Here is an 18401-nt window from a genome sequence, read left to right as displayed (position 1 = left end):
ATTACCCAAAACAGCACAGGTGTCGGTCACAGAGATTACTGGCTTACTGTTTGTTACACTGGATCCAGGTGTCCTTGTCCTTCCCACAGTTGCCTTTTTCTGTGCCTTCAATGTTGAGCTTTTCATAGCAAAACTTGTCAGCCGCAGTTGCCTCTGAGAGAGACACCATACAGCCAACTTTAAGTGTAACACTTAACAGCTACCCATGTTTAATTGTGCAAGATTTCCTTTGTGAATTTCATGTGACATAATAATACACTTACTCTCTCCCCAAATGTATTTACACTGTCTGTCTTTTGTTTTGCACCTTCCATTGAAGCAGCGACCCTACGGAAAGAAACACGATGAGTCTCAATAAAACCTAAACAAAAAGTACTCAGATCTTTCACTGAAGATCTGATAAAATGGTCACACTTCTTACTTGATCTTTTTCACATGTGTAGCCGTCCATCTTATGCACATTTGGTGGACACTGAAAGAAACAGAGAATGCCACAATATATGGTGATGTGTATTTGAAAATGACTTATTTTTATAGCTACAGCTGCAAAGAACAGCCTGACGGTAGCTCATCCTCACCTGGCTGGAATTCCCGGTGCAGTTTTCCGGGATGTCACAGTCATTTACAGCGTCTCGGCACACAACTCCCATAATCTCCATCTGCAGCAGCATAAAATGCAGATCAAACACACTGTAGGTGGTTTTAGGCTCCAGGTGGAGCAGAGGATCAGGTAAACCTCAGTACTGGAGGGGCATACCTATCGATCTTTCCTTCTGAGACCTCACATCACTATTAGTCATTCCATGCCTGTCTATCCATTCACAGCTCAAACACACCAACACGAGTAAGCAGCCAAAACTATTTTACCTGTCAGAGGAATTCTTACTTTTTTTTTTTAGCAAAGAGTGAAAAATGTACTTGAAACATGTTGCGGCTCGTTCCAGATGTTTGTTTACAGTGTTAAGATTACAGCAGCACCGTTAGTATTGGCAAGATTTTTTTTTTTTATTTGTTTTGAGTTGCTACTAAATCAGAGAAGTATAAAGTTAAAGGAAAGACAAATCAGTCATGCTTTTCAGGTGCTCAGTTTGAAGAAGCTACCTCTATTTGACCCACTCTGACACATCTGGCTCGGTCTGTTTTGTACCTGACAGTTATTGCAGCAGAGTCCATTGCTACAGTTGGAGCCTTTTGTCAGGGTGCAGTTTTTACAGCAGTTCTCCCCTTCTCTCGCACATTCCTACAATACAAAGATAAACGTATCTCAGTTGTCATTCTGTGCAAGTTGTTTCTATTATTTCATAATTCATCAAGAAGTCTCTGTGGTCAAGTTAACATGAAATGCCCTAATTCCTCCTGTCAAATTAACCCGTGTTAGACAGTCTCACACAGCAGGGGATTTTGTTTTGGGGTGAATAGCCAATCTCTATCTGTTATGAATCTAATTTTATTTTCTTGTGCATAATTAATTTTCCTACTTGAATTAATCCATTCAGATTTGGGGCTTTAACTAACCGCTGGACTGCCACAGTCACACTCCTCTCCTGACTCCACGAAGCCGTTGCCACATTCTGGAGGGTCCAGCAGCTGAGAAGAGAAAGTCCAAAATATGAAAATACATTCATACATCCCTGTTTCCAAAGAAGTTAGGATGTTGTTTTAAATGCAAATGAAAACTGTGAAAGTAGTAAGACTAATTGCGTAACAGTTCGGGGCCTCGTTCAACAGGTCTGGACTGCGGGAAGACCAGTTTAAGGCTGACTTTTCCTGCAGAGCTAAGTTCTTTTAATACATGCAGAAAGTGGTCACCTCAGTCAATCTTAAATGAGATTGAGCTAGTTTGCATACTGTATGTGGATGCACATATTTGTCCACAGCAGAACTGTGTCTTAGGGTCAGATGATCACAGCCATTCGTTATTGCCACTAACATGAAGGAATTTCTGTGACGCTTTGATTCTTTTAATGAGAATGATTTAATCTTAAATCCCTAAACTTTTCCTTACCTGTGTTTAGAGGCATTGTATCTTAACTGATGAATAATTTGCCCACATAGGCCTTCACATAGCGGTGTCACATCTAAAAACTCTCAGCCATCCAATCGCTGGGATTCTCTTTCGAAAGCCAAACACGACGTTGACGTGTTGCTAAATAACCTAGTTAGTTGTTTTTTTTTTAATTAATTTTCAGCATTACAAAACTTTTCCTGACTTGTGTTGTCCCTGCATTACTGGCATCAGTTTTGATTCAGTTTTCACATTTGAAAACTTTGTTCTGTTTTCAACAGAATATAGAGTTCATTGTGCGTGTTAGTGCGTGTTGCACCTTCAGAGGTTTGTTGAACAGGCAGGCTCCTCCACCACTGTTCAGAAAGTTGTAGTACTCCTCCACGTTGCAGTCAGAGAACCTCTTAGGCAGGTAGAAGCTGTCCAATACAACCATAACATAGTATGCTTTTATCAAGAGCAGAATAAAAATAGCATCTTAGATATCAATGTTAGAGTGAGGGTGGGCTCCTAAAATGACATTAGAGAGCAAAGTTTCCATTCTATACATATTGACTAATACAAACTCTCTTACCTGTACCCTTATACATGTATGGGCATGGCAGTCTTGTGTTAAATAATCAAGTTTGTATTTGTTTCCAAAGTCACCAAAATGTTCAAGGTTTTATAACCGGATAACCATACTCACAGTTCAGAGGAGAATCCCTATAATTACATGGGGACAGATATGCAGCACAGCGAATGTTGTGAGAATAATATGGAGATATATGTGGGATGTAAATGGATTCTTTGATGCATTGGTTAAAATTCGATCCAACAAATAATTCACATTTAATCTGTTATTGCATTATCATTTGATGCTGTGCCCCTAAAAGACACAAATTGCTCAAAATAGAAAGTTTAAAGTAATTTAGTCCCAAGTGATCCACTTTGATTGCTGCGACTCACACTGAGGTTAGAGGTTCGCTACATGATACATTCATATAAAGTCAAATCAACACCTGAAGTTAAAAAAAAATAAATCAAGTTTGAGCAAATCTATTACTATTAAATGTCCAGCACTCTGTCTGATTCTTTTAACGACATCAACCGAACACAGAGAGGCATCATTATCTTCTGCTGCACTGTCAGGCTTTATCCTGATCATTGTGCAGGTACACGTTTAACTAAACTGGCTGTGATGCTGTGGCTCATCAGGACTGACAGGGAAGACAATGCAATAACAAAGACTCACTAGGGGGGAGTCAAAGGCTTCAAGAGGCTGATTCATATGTAATGTGACTAAATGAAGCCACTTACTATAATGATGGTTAATATGGGGAGCCAGAAGGGATGCTTTGATGGATGACGTGCAATTAAATATTTTAGAAAGATGTCCTAAACTAGCCGTCAGGTATGAGGGATTTTCATCTTTGATTTTTAACTCTATAGCAGAGCTGAATCTAATCAAAATCCTGTACTTTTCATCCCTTTTTTTAAAAGAGTAATAAGGGGTAAAACAAAGATGAAACATGCTTAAGTGACTGACCAGTGAAAAGAAGTGCAACTGTTTCCACATGGAATGGCAATATTATGTATGATAAATGCTCTCTATGTTAGAGTACACAAGACCATGGGCTCGAAATATGTGTCACATTAATATATAAGCATAACTCTTAGCAAATACAGTGCTCATTTAACAAAGCACCTTCGGAAAAAAAGTTTATTTTATTTATAGTAAACCTATTGCTCCCTAGTGGATGTTAAGTGGCACAGCAGCATTTGACCATGTATGTCTGTGTCGATCAGGTTGTGGTAATGTTGTGAGCTTTAAGAGAGGGCAGTCAGAGTCCTTGAAGACATCTAATCTCTCATCTAAGAAGGACTTCAGAGTCACCAGACAAAAACTGGTTCACACTGAGGATATAACACTCAAAAATGAACTAAGTTATTGTATATGAAGTTCAGTACATATTGTATGCGGGGAAGATAAAGGATGAGAGACCTGCTCCTCTGGTCAAGAGTCAGTGTGTATCTGCATCCACAGGATAAGAGAGAGTCCACTGAAGACAGTAATTTCCACATTCTGGACAGGGAAGACAGGTGGTTTGAAATACAAGGAAGCCACCTCTTTTAAACTTATGGACCGCAGAGTTGTGTATAAAACCACATATTTTGCAGCTCTGACATCACTCTCTAGCACCTTCACCACCATTCACAACTCAATACATGTGATCACGACATCACGCATGATGGCCAGACTGATAAACAGGCCACAATTATGACCCCAAAAAATGGTCGGGTGGGTCAGTCACACAAGATAAAGGAAGTCCAGTTGCTTTCTCTTTAACATTTAGAATCACACTGAGCCACGGTCCGCCATCAGTGCAACACTGTAGAGCAACTTTTGACATGTTTGTGTGCCCATAATAAAGCATATTTTTGGAATACATTAGGTCATTGGACCAGAAATAATCTATTTTGCTATGTTATGCCCTTTAAAGTACATATTTTTATTAGATTTGTTCATGGACATATTCATTCTTTCGTGAGAAGAAAACAGAAATGGAATAAAAGTATTAAAAAAAAGGGTTATGAATATAATAAATAACATGTATAAATAATTTCAACTTCTAACTCAACCTTAATCCACACTAACACACTGATGTTTTGTTGTTGTGCCTTTTACCACTTTGTCAGAGAAAGTGCACTGTGTAGGAGAGCACATGCAGGATATTTGTGTTGAAACAAAACCGCTTGGATGCCCACTTATGTACAAAAACACACACAGCAGCTACACCCTGTGAAAACAATGTGGAAATTGTTAGCGGTCAGGTTAAGTAGATCAGGCATGCAGGTGCTGAGGGAAAAAATAAACTGTCCTCAGTGGACATGACTGAGATCGCTCATTGAATACAAATGTCTGAAATACCATTGACTTGATTTTAGAGAATAGAAAATTGGTCCATTCACAGGTGACAGGCTCAAAGGAGGACCTGTCCTCTGTTATGTGACCTCATCATAGTAGGGCAGGTGTGTTATGGTTGAGTAAAGCAGGATCTGGATGTGTAATGTTCGGGGAGTGTACTGTTGTTACACTGAAATGAAGTACTGTGGATAAATATTGACACAGGATGAGAATGACATTGCAGACTGTATCAATCGGTTACAAAATGGAAAAAAAAATGTGATGAAAAGTCTGAACACTCAAAGAGGAGAGCAGAGAGGAAGTCTTTTAACACTTAGAAAAATAAAAATAAAAAAAAGTTTTCCTTGTTCATCAGCCAGTGAAATCAGCCAAAATTCGAAGAATACATATTATGTAAATGTGAAATTGTACAAAGAGATCATGAGAAATACAGCCAGTGTTTTACAAAACAGGACATCAAACTGTATTTATTCATATCATCTTATCAAAAAGAGAAGCTGGGGCCACAGTGGCTGTGGTGCTGTTGGATGAAATGGGAAAGGTTGTGGTGACTGACAACCCCCTCCGAGGCAGCCAGTTGCTTCAAAACCAGTACAAGCAACGCTGTAGCAAGCTTCTGCTCACCTGCTGTCCCATTCGGGATAGAGGGGGAACGCAAGAAGTATTTAAGAAGAGGTGCAAACACTCACAAACGCTCAACACACAGACTTACAGAACGCACGTACACTCGCATCCATATGCCAAGCAAGCTTGTACATCACAGAACACATTTTAAGACGAACACTGTCATGATTTCTACCTGAAAACACAACACATACACAGACTGATTCATTAACTATTTTCTAATCTTTGTGATTAAGATATAACACGAAAGCTTACTACTCAAAGAGCTCGATTTGCATAAACAAGCAGGTTTGATAAATATACCTACGCTGGCACCTAGTGGCGAATTATAAATCTACAATAACACAGTCTCCAGCACATCTCTGCTTTTTGTCCAAATACACAGATGAATGTCACTTTTTTTAAACTATTAACCATATTCAAAATGTCTGAGTATCACTGAACCCAAGTTGATACAATTATCAGAATCAGTTGATAAGTGTAATAACTGAATCATCTGTGAGAGACCACATGATTCTAGTCGTGAGGTGAGAAGAGGAAACGAGCATTTAATTCAACTTACCCAACATCATCCATGATACAGCCTGCCCATCGATCATCACATTTGCATTCGCCTGAAAAACAAATTATTGTATCAAAATGAGGGTATCACATTCATTGAAAATGTGCACAGTACTTATTAAGATTTGACTATACATACCATTGAGGATCCTTCTCTTGTCAGAGAAAATGCCGATGTTCTGTCCAAGAGACTGAGCGAGGGTGATGGCCATCTCATTCGTTTTACCGTACTGACAAAGATAGAGAAAAAGGAGAAGTTTGAAAGAGGATAAGCAGAATGTTGCATTGGTCTGGAGACTAATTTGTCTACACCACGATTGTCATGAATAGTAGAAAACTAAAATAAGTCTCGTCAAATATGAAAATATTAGAATATAATGACTATGATCAATGAAGGAATCAGTGAAAGCATGCCTGAACTCCATGTTGTTTGCAGTCTGTATCGAATGAAGCTTTTATACCAACTTTGTAAGAAAGATCAGTTCTTTCACATTCTTGGGTGTATGGCCTATTCCTGCTGCTTTTTTACTTTCATTAATTCCACTATCACTATCACTATTCCCATTTTGTAGGGGATGAACCACAAACCTACCTATAAGCTACATACTAAGAAATTCTGGCATCTCGATCTCAACATACCAATTCCTGTTTAAGCCCTTCTTACACCTTCCGTCTGTCTCAATGATCTTCTTGCCAACACTCTCTGAGCCAATCAATTCCTGATCTCTCTTCTTAAAAAAAAAAAAAAATCATTGCTATTCTGTCATTTTGCCTTTCAGATGATGTTTCCTGCAACCCTCACGCTCCCCTTCTGCACCTCATCAAGCAAAGCCTCCATCAGTCATCTGTCAACTCAACTAAACCACCACCGGGAGGTCCCATTCTCCTTCTTAACTTTAATCTGGACAATGCGACAACACTCTGCCATGACTTGTAATCAACAAAATAATTGTATTACCTCATGTAACCTAACCTACATCAATAAATATTGGTCTTCTCTTTCTATTTGCCTCTCTTTACTGGAACCGACACTACATGGAGTGTACATTTTATAGATTTTTTTTTTAGTTCTTTCTTTGTGGTTCAAGCCTCACCTCATTGACTCCCCCTCCTTTAGTGAGAGAACAAACTCCTCCCATATAAGAGGCTCCACCCCAGCTGCTATGAAAGCGATTCCCTCTGCAGAAAAAGCAAAAAGGTGTTTATATTTCTAATGAAAAGATGTTGCAAAACATAGAAACACACTGAATTCCCTTTTGAAGTCACAACACTTACGAGAAGAGGTGAACAGAGTCGCATTTCTCCTTGATGAAGTCTTTCCTGTACTTCATGAACTCCTTGAGCGTCACCATGGGGTCGTCGTCTATGTTAAACTTGTTGTCAGCCGACCAGGTTTCCATGGCGACAAGCACAATCCGGGTATTGAGCTGTTCCCTGAAAATCTGAGGAACGAACGGGAGCTCAAAGTTAACTTCTGAAAGTCGTAAAGCTTTGACGTCAAAATCGTGTAATGGAAAGTGCCAAAGAAAATACAGAGCGATGCGGTTTGATCAGTATTAAATCTGACAGGTATGCTTCATACTCATTAACATCTGCAGCTGCTCATTATGACAGAAGTCAAACAGTCCTTGAGTGATCCTGCCACCAGACGGCAGCATATCACATGAGACCAGACAGTCAACTGTCTGAAGGACAAAGCAGGCAAAGACAAATAATAATGTTTGTGTCCCAGGGCCTCAACAGATTTCTATCGTGTGAAAGCAAACCCTGAAGAAGAAGAAAGAGTACTTTAAACAGAGTGCCAGAAGTCTGATATGAGCAGGATTCATACCCGTTCACAGTGTTTGTCAAAGCATCTTAGTGGAAATATTAACAGCCACCTCAAATCAGATGGAGGGAGCAATCTGACCTCCAGACAGCGACTTGTGCTGCTCTCCATCTTAATGTGCTTTGTAAACACTTTGTTGGTAATGTACATAAACCTCACTTTCATTACATTTGACAAAAATACAAAAATTGAAGTGAATAAAAAGGTGGTTTCGGCTGCAGGAAAACACTGAATAATGTCTGTACAGTTATTTACGCTGTAACTTCTAAACAATTTCTATAATGTGTGGCACTCACAATGGAAATCAATGTGTCCTTCCCAAACAGATCTAGCTTCATATGATCATCTTCAAGGGCACAACAAAAAAGCAGTGACCTTCGTCAACCAGCCTATCAGCTTACAGACCTGACCCTGCAGCTGGTCAGATTTCAGTCACACAGCATACACACATAGCTACAAATAATCAAACTTCAAGATGCCTGCTTTAGTACTGTAAGACCACTGCTGCGTCCATCTACTGAAATCAGAAAAATCATACAGTAGCTGGCTGGTTAATGGCTGCTTACAGCACATTATGAGCCAGGAGAGGATTTAAGTGGAGAGAGTGGGATTGGATAATGAGGAACAGGAGCATTGTGTGCTTAGTTGCGATACTTGGTAGTGTTTGTGGCAAGCTTTCCAAGAAGAGATCAATATAATTCTCACCATGTCAGCTATATTGACCACTGTCTTAGCATTGTTATTTGTGTGCCCAACGGAAAGGCGATGCTTCTTATACTGGAGAAAAAGACAGAGAGAGGAAGAGAGGAAACACATAGATACATGATTGATCATCAGGAATCAGTTCATTTTAAAACATGTGTGTGTGGCCTGTGCCTGTGTATTTCTAAACAACCAACGTTACCTGTGTTGGCAGAAAAGAGGAAAATGCACATTTTAACATTGTTTATGGTCTTGGCTCCCAGCTCAACCAGTATCATATACAAAACTGCGCAAGGCAAAAGATCAGGCTGCAAATACTCTACATACAGTGTTTCTTTAAAGTAAAGCACATACAAAGATTTGCAATTGTGAGTTTGAACTGTTACACTTTTGTTGATTTTTTTATTCCAGATCTTTTGACATCCTGATTTAAGGCCCAACTCTTAACATCCTAATGTTATAGATTGGTCTACCACAATGCATTAACCTCCAATGAGCCATCAGTGTTTATCTGACAAGGAGCTAGCTAATTGCCCTGCCCTACTTGAATTGCAGAGGAATATAGAGATGAAAAGATCTTGGATTAAACTAGTCAATATTTAGTTTGAAACAGTGATTTGGAGGGGCTACAACCAGCGCAGAGAATCATTTTTGTGAATGGTGGTCTGAAGGGCCAAGTTATGACTTTGGTTGTTACTGAGCCAGGCGTTCAGGCTGTGTTCCAACTCTAAGAAACAAACTCAGCTCTGTTTTCCCCATTTCATTTAGGCTAATCTGAGAGTCTTCTGCGGACACGCCCCCAACATCTCAAAGAAGAGAGGAGGGCTCATTTTACTGTGAATTTCTACCTGATTCTATTTCCCTGGTTATCTTTTCAATCATTCATGTTTGGCTTGGAGTGGTTCAGAGCTCATTTTTCTGTGGTGTAACAAACTCAGAACGTAGATTTATTTTTGCTTTACTTTGCTTGACTTAAGAAGGTAAGAATGGTAGACACGTTTAGCATAAACACGCATTTCTGGCTTCAGGGTAAAAGATTCATTTACCGCAAAAAATTAAAGGATATTTGAAGTTTTTCTTTCTTTTTTTAAAGTTTGGCAGTCTACAAACAATAAACATTTAGCACCATATCGACAATTGTTAACTTACCATTAGATGGTCATTGATCACCATCAACTCAATGTATTTGGTCTCATCTTCCACACTTCGTGACACATGTGGAGCCTGAGAGGAGGCAACAGTTTTATCGTATTTACCAGATGGACACTCATTTTGCAGTTTTCTTCAGTTAAGACTTTGAAACAGACACAAAGATCACGTATCCTGCGTCACATAGAAGATAAGAGAAACAACATCTCAACATGCAGAAACTTTGCAAAGCTAAAACCAGGTTTGTCTGATGGCCAAATAAAAAAAATAAATATATATATATATATATATATACACACATATATATACACGAGAACACATGAGAGAAAACCAGCAGCAGATATCGGACTATGTCTGTGAAAATACGAGGCTGCAGGGAGCCTCTACTCATAAGATGAATATTTCATGAAAAAGAGGAACATAGATGGCTGGAGAGCTGCTGTGTGGGAGGAGAGCTAGAAAACACTCTCCTCTGCGTTGTAAATTACCTTAAAACATATGCGAGGAGAAATCAGGTTTGGACCAGAGGATCAACAGTATAATCATGAGCCCGTCAGCATTTTTATGATGATGACTTTCCAAGTATTACACCCACTGCAAATGCCTACCTGTCTCTTTTTTCTCCAGTGAACAACTTTTGACCCTGGAAAAGGGGGGCTGGGGAAAGGCGGCTCTGGTAGATCACCTAGGAAAGAAAAAAAAAAACATTAATTTCTATCAATATACAGAAACATTTGGATACCGTTTCTGTATTTAAAAAAAAAAAAATCTTTTTGCTTTTATAGATGTGAATTGTACATAAAATTCTTCAGGTTTTCAGCTATGATCTTACCCCCGAGTAGATCACTTAGTCCCTCTTGTCCGGCAGATTTGTATATCATGTGGACGCGAACATCTCCCTGAAACACGTAAAAATAGGAATTTAATCACTAAGTTTATCAGGGAGTAACTTCATAGCCAAGTATTCATCTACACAGTGCACAGATAGCCTCTTTAGCTTTCAAGATGGCCCACAAGAAGATGAGTATAGATTGAAAATCCATTCACCAATACTTCAATATTAGCACAGCATACTTATTGTGAAAATAAAGTATGGTATAGTTTTTTTATCTGTGTACAAAACATGAGTTTCGTAAAACAGAAGAACTTGTATTGGACCCTGTGTTTACCTGTGGTAAACTGTCGAAAAAAATAATGTAAAATGCATACACATACACACACAAGTCAAAGCTGGAGTTACATCAGTCAAGCACAGAGATGAGGAGGTCGCTAAAGAAATGAGGTGTTGGCAAAACAGAACTTTCAATATCTTCTCTCACCAAATACTTCACATCGGTGTACCTGGATGTCAGTAGTGTGACATCTTATGATATACATTTATTTTATATGTTTTGTAGTGTACGATTTCTCTTAATAATTTCCCCAATTTGAGATTTAAATGATTACGTCTCCCTTGCCTCGTTCTTTTATAAACTTTTGATTTGCTCTAAGTGTATGTTTATCGCTTCAGTGATTTGGACAAAGATTCAGGAATAATTTGGGGGGGGGGGGGGAACTAGCTCTTATGGGGAGGAAGAACGATATCGGAGATGAAAGAGTTAACCACCTGTGAGTCAGCGCTGAGGGCGGAAACAACCGAGGCCTCATCCTGTTTACGATCAGATATACTGTATAAGTGGTGCTTTGGTTTGTGGTTTAGTATGTAAGGGGAGACAACACTGAAATGCAACGACATGCCTTCGCTGTAAACACCGGTGGACATCTGTAAAAAAAAAAAAGAAGGTATTTTACATGTCAAACATGTTAATGAATTTGCGCTTCACTTTAAATGATCGGGATGCAACAGGTACTGTAATGCTAACTTTTTTAGCCTTCGACTAGCTGGCTAACAAGTTAGCGTGAAATGTGTTTGTACATCACGCTTCTTATTCATTTATTACTTTTCAGGGCATTTACTTAAGAGAACACGAGTATCAGTGCATACAGGTGTGACATTAGTTCCAGGTATCATCTCTCAGTGGGCTAATAAACCTCTCTGATAAAGTTAGTATACGAAGCTAGCAGCTAATGAAACTACCGATAATTAGCTCGGACACTTGACACGCCCGTGTGATGAACGTAACAATGGCTAGCTGAATACCTGCTATTACACAGTTATGGGTTATATTTAATCAAAACTGACTTCTTGAATGTACATATTCTGTGTGTATAATTATATTTATATTGTCGAGTCTCTGCGCAATCATTGATTTTAAGCACTTATTACAGTGATAGTTGAATAGTGATAGTCATTTTTCTCTCTTTCAGTCGGAATCTAAACCATTTATGGTGTAAAGTTAAATTATATCTGGTACTCTGAAGTAAAGCAGACAATCATCTTTTTGTTCTTGTCATTTAACTGTCATACACATAAATGCGTTAAATATTTGTCTCCGTTTAATTTTGTGCCACAATCATGATATGAAAAGTAGCTTAATGATGCACATTCACCCCAAGATGATTTTGGAAAGAAAGAGACATGTTTTTCTATGTTTCTTAAGCTTTGTAAACAAATATTGGACTGGATGGATGTGACAGAAATTATCATCCGTATTTGTGGCTGAGAGATGGGGGGGATTCTTAGATAATGTGACAGAAGTTATAGGCCTATTTCTAAGTGTTAGAGCTTCGGCTGAGCATAAAATACACAACAGTGGCACGAGCTTAACTGACAATGGCAGAAGAAACCAAATCCAGATAAGAACAAAGGGAACATATATTAACTAGTCTGAAAGCTATAAGCAGAGTTTGTTAAGAATTCTTTAGAGATCTTTAGAGGCTGTAGTTTCAACTCGGGATATATTAGAAAAGCTTGAAACTTGGCTGAAGCTGCAATTTTATCTTCACCAGATAGAGTTGACCCATAATGAGCTATAAACATATTTATCAAGACTGAAATAAACTCTAGAATGGACTTGTTGCTAGCAAATGGAGGCAGCACAAAAATGATCTCTTGGTTTAAACTTGGTTTTAATTAAAACAGCTGCGTTTCATCCAAACGCCACCTCGGGCTGGATTGCAGCGGTCACTCAACTGCTGCATGCTTTCACATAAGTATAGTTCAAGCCTCTGACTCAATTGCTTTTTGTTCAGCTGTGTAATGCACTGCTGTGTAGATACCCCTGCTCTGCGGCCTCAGCCACCAAGTCATTCCTACTTTGTTTGCTAATGAAATGAGAGCATTGTCTCTCAGGGACAGCAGATATTGGGTCATCTACACTGTGGTGAATAGAAATGTAGGGGGGTTGCCCACAGCTAGGTCAGCCTGTGGCACACTTAGCTTACTTCAGTAGTAATGGGGCCAATCAGATAAACTTCTACATCCACGTTCTTTTCTTGAAGTTCTGCTGCGTTGCTTACATTGGACTGAGCAGCCACTGCTTTCTGTCTTAATTCCTTTTGTTTATCCAGGAACGGGAACTTGCTTAGCCGCCTCAGTTCCTGTCATCAGCAACCAACCATGTCGTGCCGGGACATACACGCCACTAACGCTTTTGCCTTCATCGTTGCCTTTGTGTCTTTGGGTGGGATCGCTGTGGCGGCGTTAATCCCACAGTGGCGTGTAACGAGACTCGTCACCTTCAACCGCAATGCCAAGAATATCAGCGTGTATGATGGGTTGTGGGCTAAATGTGTGAAGCAGGATGGATATTCAGGATGCTACTACTATGATTCAGAGGTATTACTTCTACACATTTGCTCTTCTCCTCTATGGTCTTGCTGTGTTCATGTGTCTGAAAATAAGTCATCACCTTCTCTTGGGTTTTCAGTGGTACTCTAAAGTGGACCAGTTGGACCTGCGGCTGCTGCAGTTCTGCCTTCCTGCGGGCTTCATGCTCGGCTCTCTAGCCTTGCTGCTGTGCATGGCTGGGATGTGTAAAACCTGCTGCTGCTCAGACAAGCCTGAACCAGACATTAAAACTATCAGATTCCTGGTGAACAGCTCAGGCTGTCACCTGGTGGCCGGGATGTTCCTCTTACTGGGCGGAGCGATAGCCATTGCACCCTCAGTGTGGTTCCTTTTCCGCACCAAGGAGATGAACATCAAATATGATAATATTTTCTCCGATGGTTTCGCCGTGTATGTGGCCATAGGCTGCTCTGGAGGACTAATGCTCGCCGCGCTGCTCATGTTCATGTGGTACTGTATGTGTAAGAAGTTGCCTTCACCCTTCTGGTTGCCCCTGCCCTCCATGTCTACCTCTCTGTCCACCCAGCTTCTCACTGCCAACGGATACCCTCCTTCCCCAGTTTACGGTCCACAGACGTTCCCACCACAGACGTATCCTCCCACGGTGATCGACACCCAGCCTTTTGTGCCATCGCAGGGCTACGTACAAAGTGTCGTGGCGGCTGCTCCACCTCAGGTGTACATGACTCAGCTCTCTGCTCCAGATGGGTATGGATCAGAGGTGGGAGGCACGCAGGCCTACAGCTATGCGCCCTCACAGAGTTATGCGCCCTCGCAGAGTTATGCGCCCTCGCAGAGTTATGCGCCCTCGCAGAGTTATGCGCCCTCGCAAAGTTACGCTCCTTCTCAGGGTTATGCCTCCACCTATGCAGGCCACCGCTATTCCACCCGCTCACGAATGTCAGCCATAGAGATCGACATTCCCGTTTTAACCCAGCCACAATGAGAGAAGAGAGGCCGATAACTTCAGCGTGCTGAAGGCCTCCATAAAGCACAATAAGGAAAACTAATTGAGCGCGATAGATTAATTTAATTAATAATTTAGTTAATAATATAAGGGCTATATACCCCTCTAGAGTGATGGTTAAAAAAATTCTGTCATGCAGTCCAGGTCTTTAAAGTTTTAATAAAAGTAGATTAGAACCAGCCAAAACAACTCTGGATACCCATATGAAGGATGGCATGATCTTCAAAGCAAAGATTATTAAAGCACTGTGTTCAGCTAAGTATTGTGGAAAGGGAATGAAACTCACTTTATTACCAGAAAAAAAAAAAAAAGAAAAAAAAAAAAAAAAAAAAAAAAAAAAAATCAATGAACTCAAATAACTACCTTGTTTTGACTTTATTCCTGCAGAGTAGGACCACTGAAAATAGTTTGTCACCAGCTGAAGGGCAGCCAGTGGACCAACGTAGTAGCAGTTGATGCCCAATTTATATTCTCACCCTGGTCTTTAAAGTTATGTTTCTCTGTTACATTCACTGTTGGACACATTCTCTTCATACTCAATGAACAGTATGGAGGTTAAAACTACTGAAAATGAACACTAACCAGCATCAACTTTAATTGTTGTACTAAGTGACTTACCCATTTATGATTTTTGTGTGTTTGTTGCTGTAACGTGAATCAGTAATTACGTCACCATGCCCCATGAAGAGCAGCTGTTGTAGTTTTTTTTAATGCACTAATAATGTGGATACTGTGCCAGTTTATTCTGCCTCTGTTCTCTCATCTTGTTAGCTTTGAATATTTTTTAAATGCGTTGCCTTTTATGTCAAAGTATGACGTTAAGAAACCTGTCAGCTGTGATAGATCTGATGTACTAATAAAATTGTGATTACTCTGTTGAATTACATTGTAAATATCAACTGTCGTGTCAGAAACACCAACAGAAATGTCAGTAATGAAAGGGAATTTCATGTCTGCCAAATTTAAGTTTGTTGCCTTAAGTATGTTTTGCATATTGAGCACTGATCAGTAATTCTTAATGTATCCATCATATTATTCTGCAATGTTGAGGTCAACAAAACTGTCAAAATGTGTTTTTCTACAGTGTCATCATTTTGTTTTAAATAAAACATAAATCACAACGTCAGTGTGTGCCTTCATGAACCGTATGCTGCGTCTTTACTCCCCCTGCATAGATCAGTAAGAATGAGCACACTGCCAATCTTACTCATAATGAATTAATGTAATTTGTACATTTTCACCCCCCTTAAAGGCATAACTTAGCATGTTTTAGCCAGATTGGGAGCGTTTGCTCACATCTTTTCAGCTGCATGTGTCCAGTCAATGCCAATCAATAAGCTGATGAATCATGTTCGTTCTGGTTTCACTTAAGTCATTTTCATCGTGTGCAGAAGCCTCTTCTGTGGTGCATTTTCATCGTGGCTTGTAAAAAATTCAGGGAAGGAGGAGGAGGAGCTAGAATATCTTTAGCCAGTTGGTTTGATGAGCTGCAAACCTAATAGATCAATCTTATTTGATGTATTCATCGTTCTCTTAGAAAAGAATTAGGGTGTAAAATTAAGCTTTTAAAGACGACACAGGAGTGAAGATCTAATATTCAAAGGGAAAGAATGATTTATGTGAAGGTGGTGGAAAATGGCCATCACTACATGATCACAAACAGTTCAATCCAAAAATATTAATTTGATTTATGATATCAAATATCCTCTTAACAGCCAAATCATTAAGAGCATTGAAACATGAAATGAATAACATTGATCATCTTGTGACAAAGCAATATCTTGCTAAGAAACCTTGGGTTCTGATATACATCTGAGTTCATACTGCCATGTAGCACCCTGCTAAAACGAGCTAACCTACAGAAGAATGTGCCCAAAGTGCACGCATGGCCTTCAAACTAATTTTTTGAATCATTTCAGCTTGAGCATCTTTGGGATGTGATGGAACAAACCTGATCTACAGAGGCCTCATCTTGTATTTCACATAAGGATTTGGAGGCCATGTGCCAGTGCCAAACACTGTGGGACTCCCCCAGTCGTCCTGTGTCCCTGCATTGATGGCAAAGAGCTGTTTTGGTTGGAACAAGAGGGACCTACACTCTGAGCAGGTGGTTTTAATGTTATTAATGATTAGTGAATTGATACCAGAAAAAGCCTTCAACCATTAAATCAGAGAAGATGGAATCGATTTACACCTGATGTAAAGAAAAAAATGATATGTTTGTTCTTGAATGTTTTCAGGGGAACGATTCTAAAAAACCTTGAAGACCAAATGTGCTTTAACTGTGACCTCATGATCTATGATCAGCTCTTTGGGCAAAATATTTATCTTTACACAGTCTCTCGACACTGTATGTGTTACAGCTCATTTTTGAGGGATGACCACGTGCGTCTGTATTTACAGCCACCAACCTGAACTAAAGCAATCGTAACTTTCTGCTTTGATTTCTCCCTCCAGAGTTTAATGGCTGATGATTAATTAGACACACGACATAGCTGCTCCTGTAGTGTTTGCTGCACATACACGCATCACCAGACAACTCTATCAGAGCAGTAACAGCTGAATGTTGAATCTGACCGGGCCTTCTTTGTTCCCCTGATCACCGCTTCCAGCCAATAATCTCAGTTCAAAAAATATACACACAGCATATAGACTCAGCTGGGAGTGTGTAAGTAGTGGAGATTAGGGATCTGCACAGATGGCTTTCATATGTTGTGCTATGAGACAGGGGCGGGGTCTGGGTTGTCATGGGAACGGTACCTCAGACACAGACGACTGGCTCATGAATATAAAGCAGGGATGGATAACACGCTTTTCATTCTCACTCCCTCATTGCGTGTGTGAATGAACTGGTCCTGGTTTAGTTACATGAATTTGGCTCCAGGCCACAGGGAGACCCCTCTCTTTTTTTTTTTTTCATCCTGTCAGCTTCAGTGTTATTCCCAGCTTGTGCTCATATGAAATATCTCTCACTTGGCACCTAATGCAAGCACCCCCACCCTAAAACCTACCACCACCCCCCTCTCTCCATCCTTCGACTCCCCACCCCCACATACTTCAGTTATCCAAAAAGCCTCCTCTCATCTTGCTCCTAAAGGAGATATTTCATATGAGCACAAGCTGGGAATAACACTGAAGCTGACAGGATGAAAAAAAAAAGAAAAGAGAGGGGTCTCCCTGTGGCCTGGAGCTGAAGGAATGTCACAAATTGGGCATTTTGGAAACGTTTTACACAAATTATTAGACGCAAACAGTTTAAAGTCCAAAAATAATCCATTTAAAATCATCTAAATGTCGCCACCTTGGTTAAAACTGAAATATGTCAACAAAATCTGAGTGAAACACATCTGTGGTTTTGAGAAGACGAATGCAAATTTCAACAGTGATAACTTTCCTTAAAGCACCCCTGCATTCTCATGTCACTTTTATTTTGATTTAATCTGTACGATTCTTGTGCTTTTGTCACACGTCTGTATGTGTGGTGTGTAACCGGACTGTTGCTGCCGTCTTTGCCATGAAACATCCCAACTATGATTTTAATGACCACATAACATTTAATGCAGGCATTCAACCGTCAGGCCAAAAATCAAGGTTGTAAACAAGGTCAAATAACACTGCTTAACATTAGTAAGACAACATCTGCTCCATGTGCATATCAGCATGCTGATTTTAGCAATGAAACCCCATTTTCAAAACAGTTGTAATGCTGTGTAAAAGAGTAATAAAAGCTAGAATTACATTGTACATAAAAAATCATTCTAACTCTTTTTGTTATTTTTACCAATCATTTTTAACTTTGTGTAGGACGGTGTCATGTTTTCTTATGTGTGTTGTATAACGTCTTCTTTAACGCACCTTGGTAAACTGAGGAGACCAATAACATTTTAAATTCTTCTCATTCTTGAGAAATTCTTCACAGTTCAGGGC

At 39.8% G+C, this 18401-nt stretch overlaps 2 protein-coding genes across 3 annotated transcripts in view; one reads left to right on the top strand and one right to left on the bottom strand.

Moving 5' to 3' along the window:
* adam22 (ADAM metallopeptidase domain 22) overlaps positions 1–18401 on the bottom strand; it is a 64022-nt gene that overhangs the window by 12469 nt on the left and 33152 nt on the right. For both annotated transcript variants that reach the window (XM_075465491.1, XM_075465492.1), the window contains exons 7-21: positions 10610–10676; positions 10386–10462; positions 9778–9852; positions 8632–8703; positions 7374–7540; positions 7193–7277; positions 6238–6328; positions 6100–6151; positions 2325–2424; positions 1516–1587; positions 1148–1240; positions 579–659; positions 422–472; positions 264–327; positions 48–153 (exon numbers count right to left, since the gene is read on the bottom strand). In XM_075465491.1, coding sequence (XP_075321606.1) covers positions 48–153; positions 264–327; positions 422–472; positions 579–659; positions 1148–1240; positions 1516–1587; positions 2325–2424; positions 6100–6151; positions 6238–6328; positions 7193–7277; positions 7374–7540; positions 8632–8703; positions 9778–9852; positions 10386–10462; positions 10610–10676 — 1253 coding nt within the window. The remainder of the gene's footprint in view (positions 1–47; positions 154–263; positions 328–421; positions 473–578; positions 660–1147; positions 1241–1515; positions 1588–2324; positions 2425–6099; positions 6152–6237; positions 6329–7192; positions 7278–7373; positions 7541–8631; positions 8704–9777; positions 9853–10385; positions 10463–10609; positions 10677–18401) is intronic.
* Positions 11402–15617, top strand: cldn12 (claudin 12). The gene is made up of 3 exons (XM_075465494.1): positions 11402–11559; positions 13228–13495; positions 13587–15617. The coding sequence occupies exons 2-3, from the start codon at positions 13277–13279 to the stop codon at positions 14451–14453; spliced, it is 1086 nt and encodes a 361-aa protein (XP_075321609.1). The 5' UTR covers positions 11402–11559; positions 13228–13276; the 3' UTR covers positions 14454–15617.

Source organism: Odontesthes bonariensis, chromosome 5, assembly GCF_027942865.1.
Source record: "Odontesthes bonariensis isolate fOdoBon6 chromosome 5, fOdoBon6.hap1, whole genome shotgun sequence".
Taxonomy (NCBI): domain Eukaryota; kingdom Metazoa; phylum Chordata; class Actinopteri; order Atheriniformes; family Atherinopsidae; genus Odontesthes; species Odontesthes bonariensis.
Note: the sequence above shows the minus strand (reverse complement) of the source record. Positions and strands in the feature narration are given on the sequence as shown.

Coding starts and splice junctions, on each gene's coding strand:
- cldn12 (XM_075465494.1), top strand. CDS start 13,277: ATGTCGTGCCGGGACATACACGCCACTAACGCTTTTGCCTTCATCGTT. Junction 13,496..13,586: donor GCTACTACTATGATTCAGAG/GTATTACTTCTA, acceptor TTGGGTTTTCAG/TGGTACTCTAAAGTGGACCA.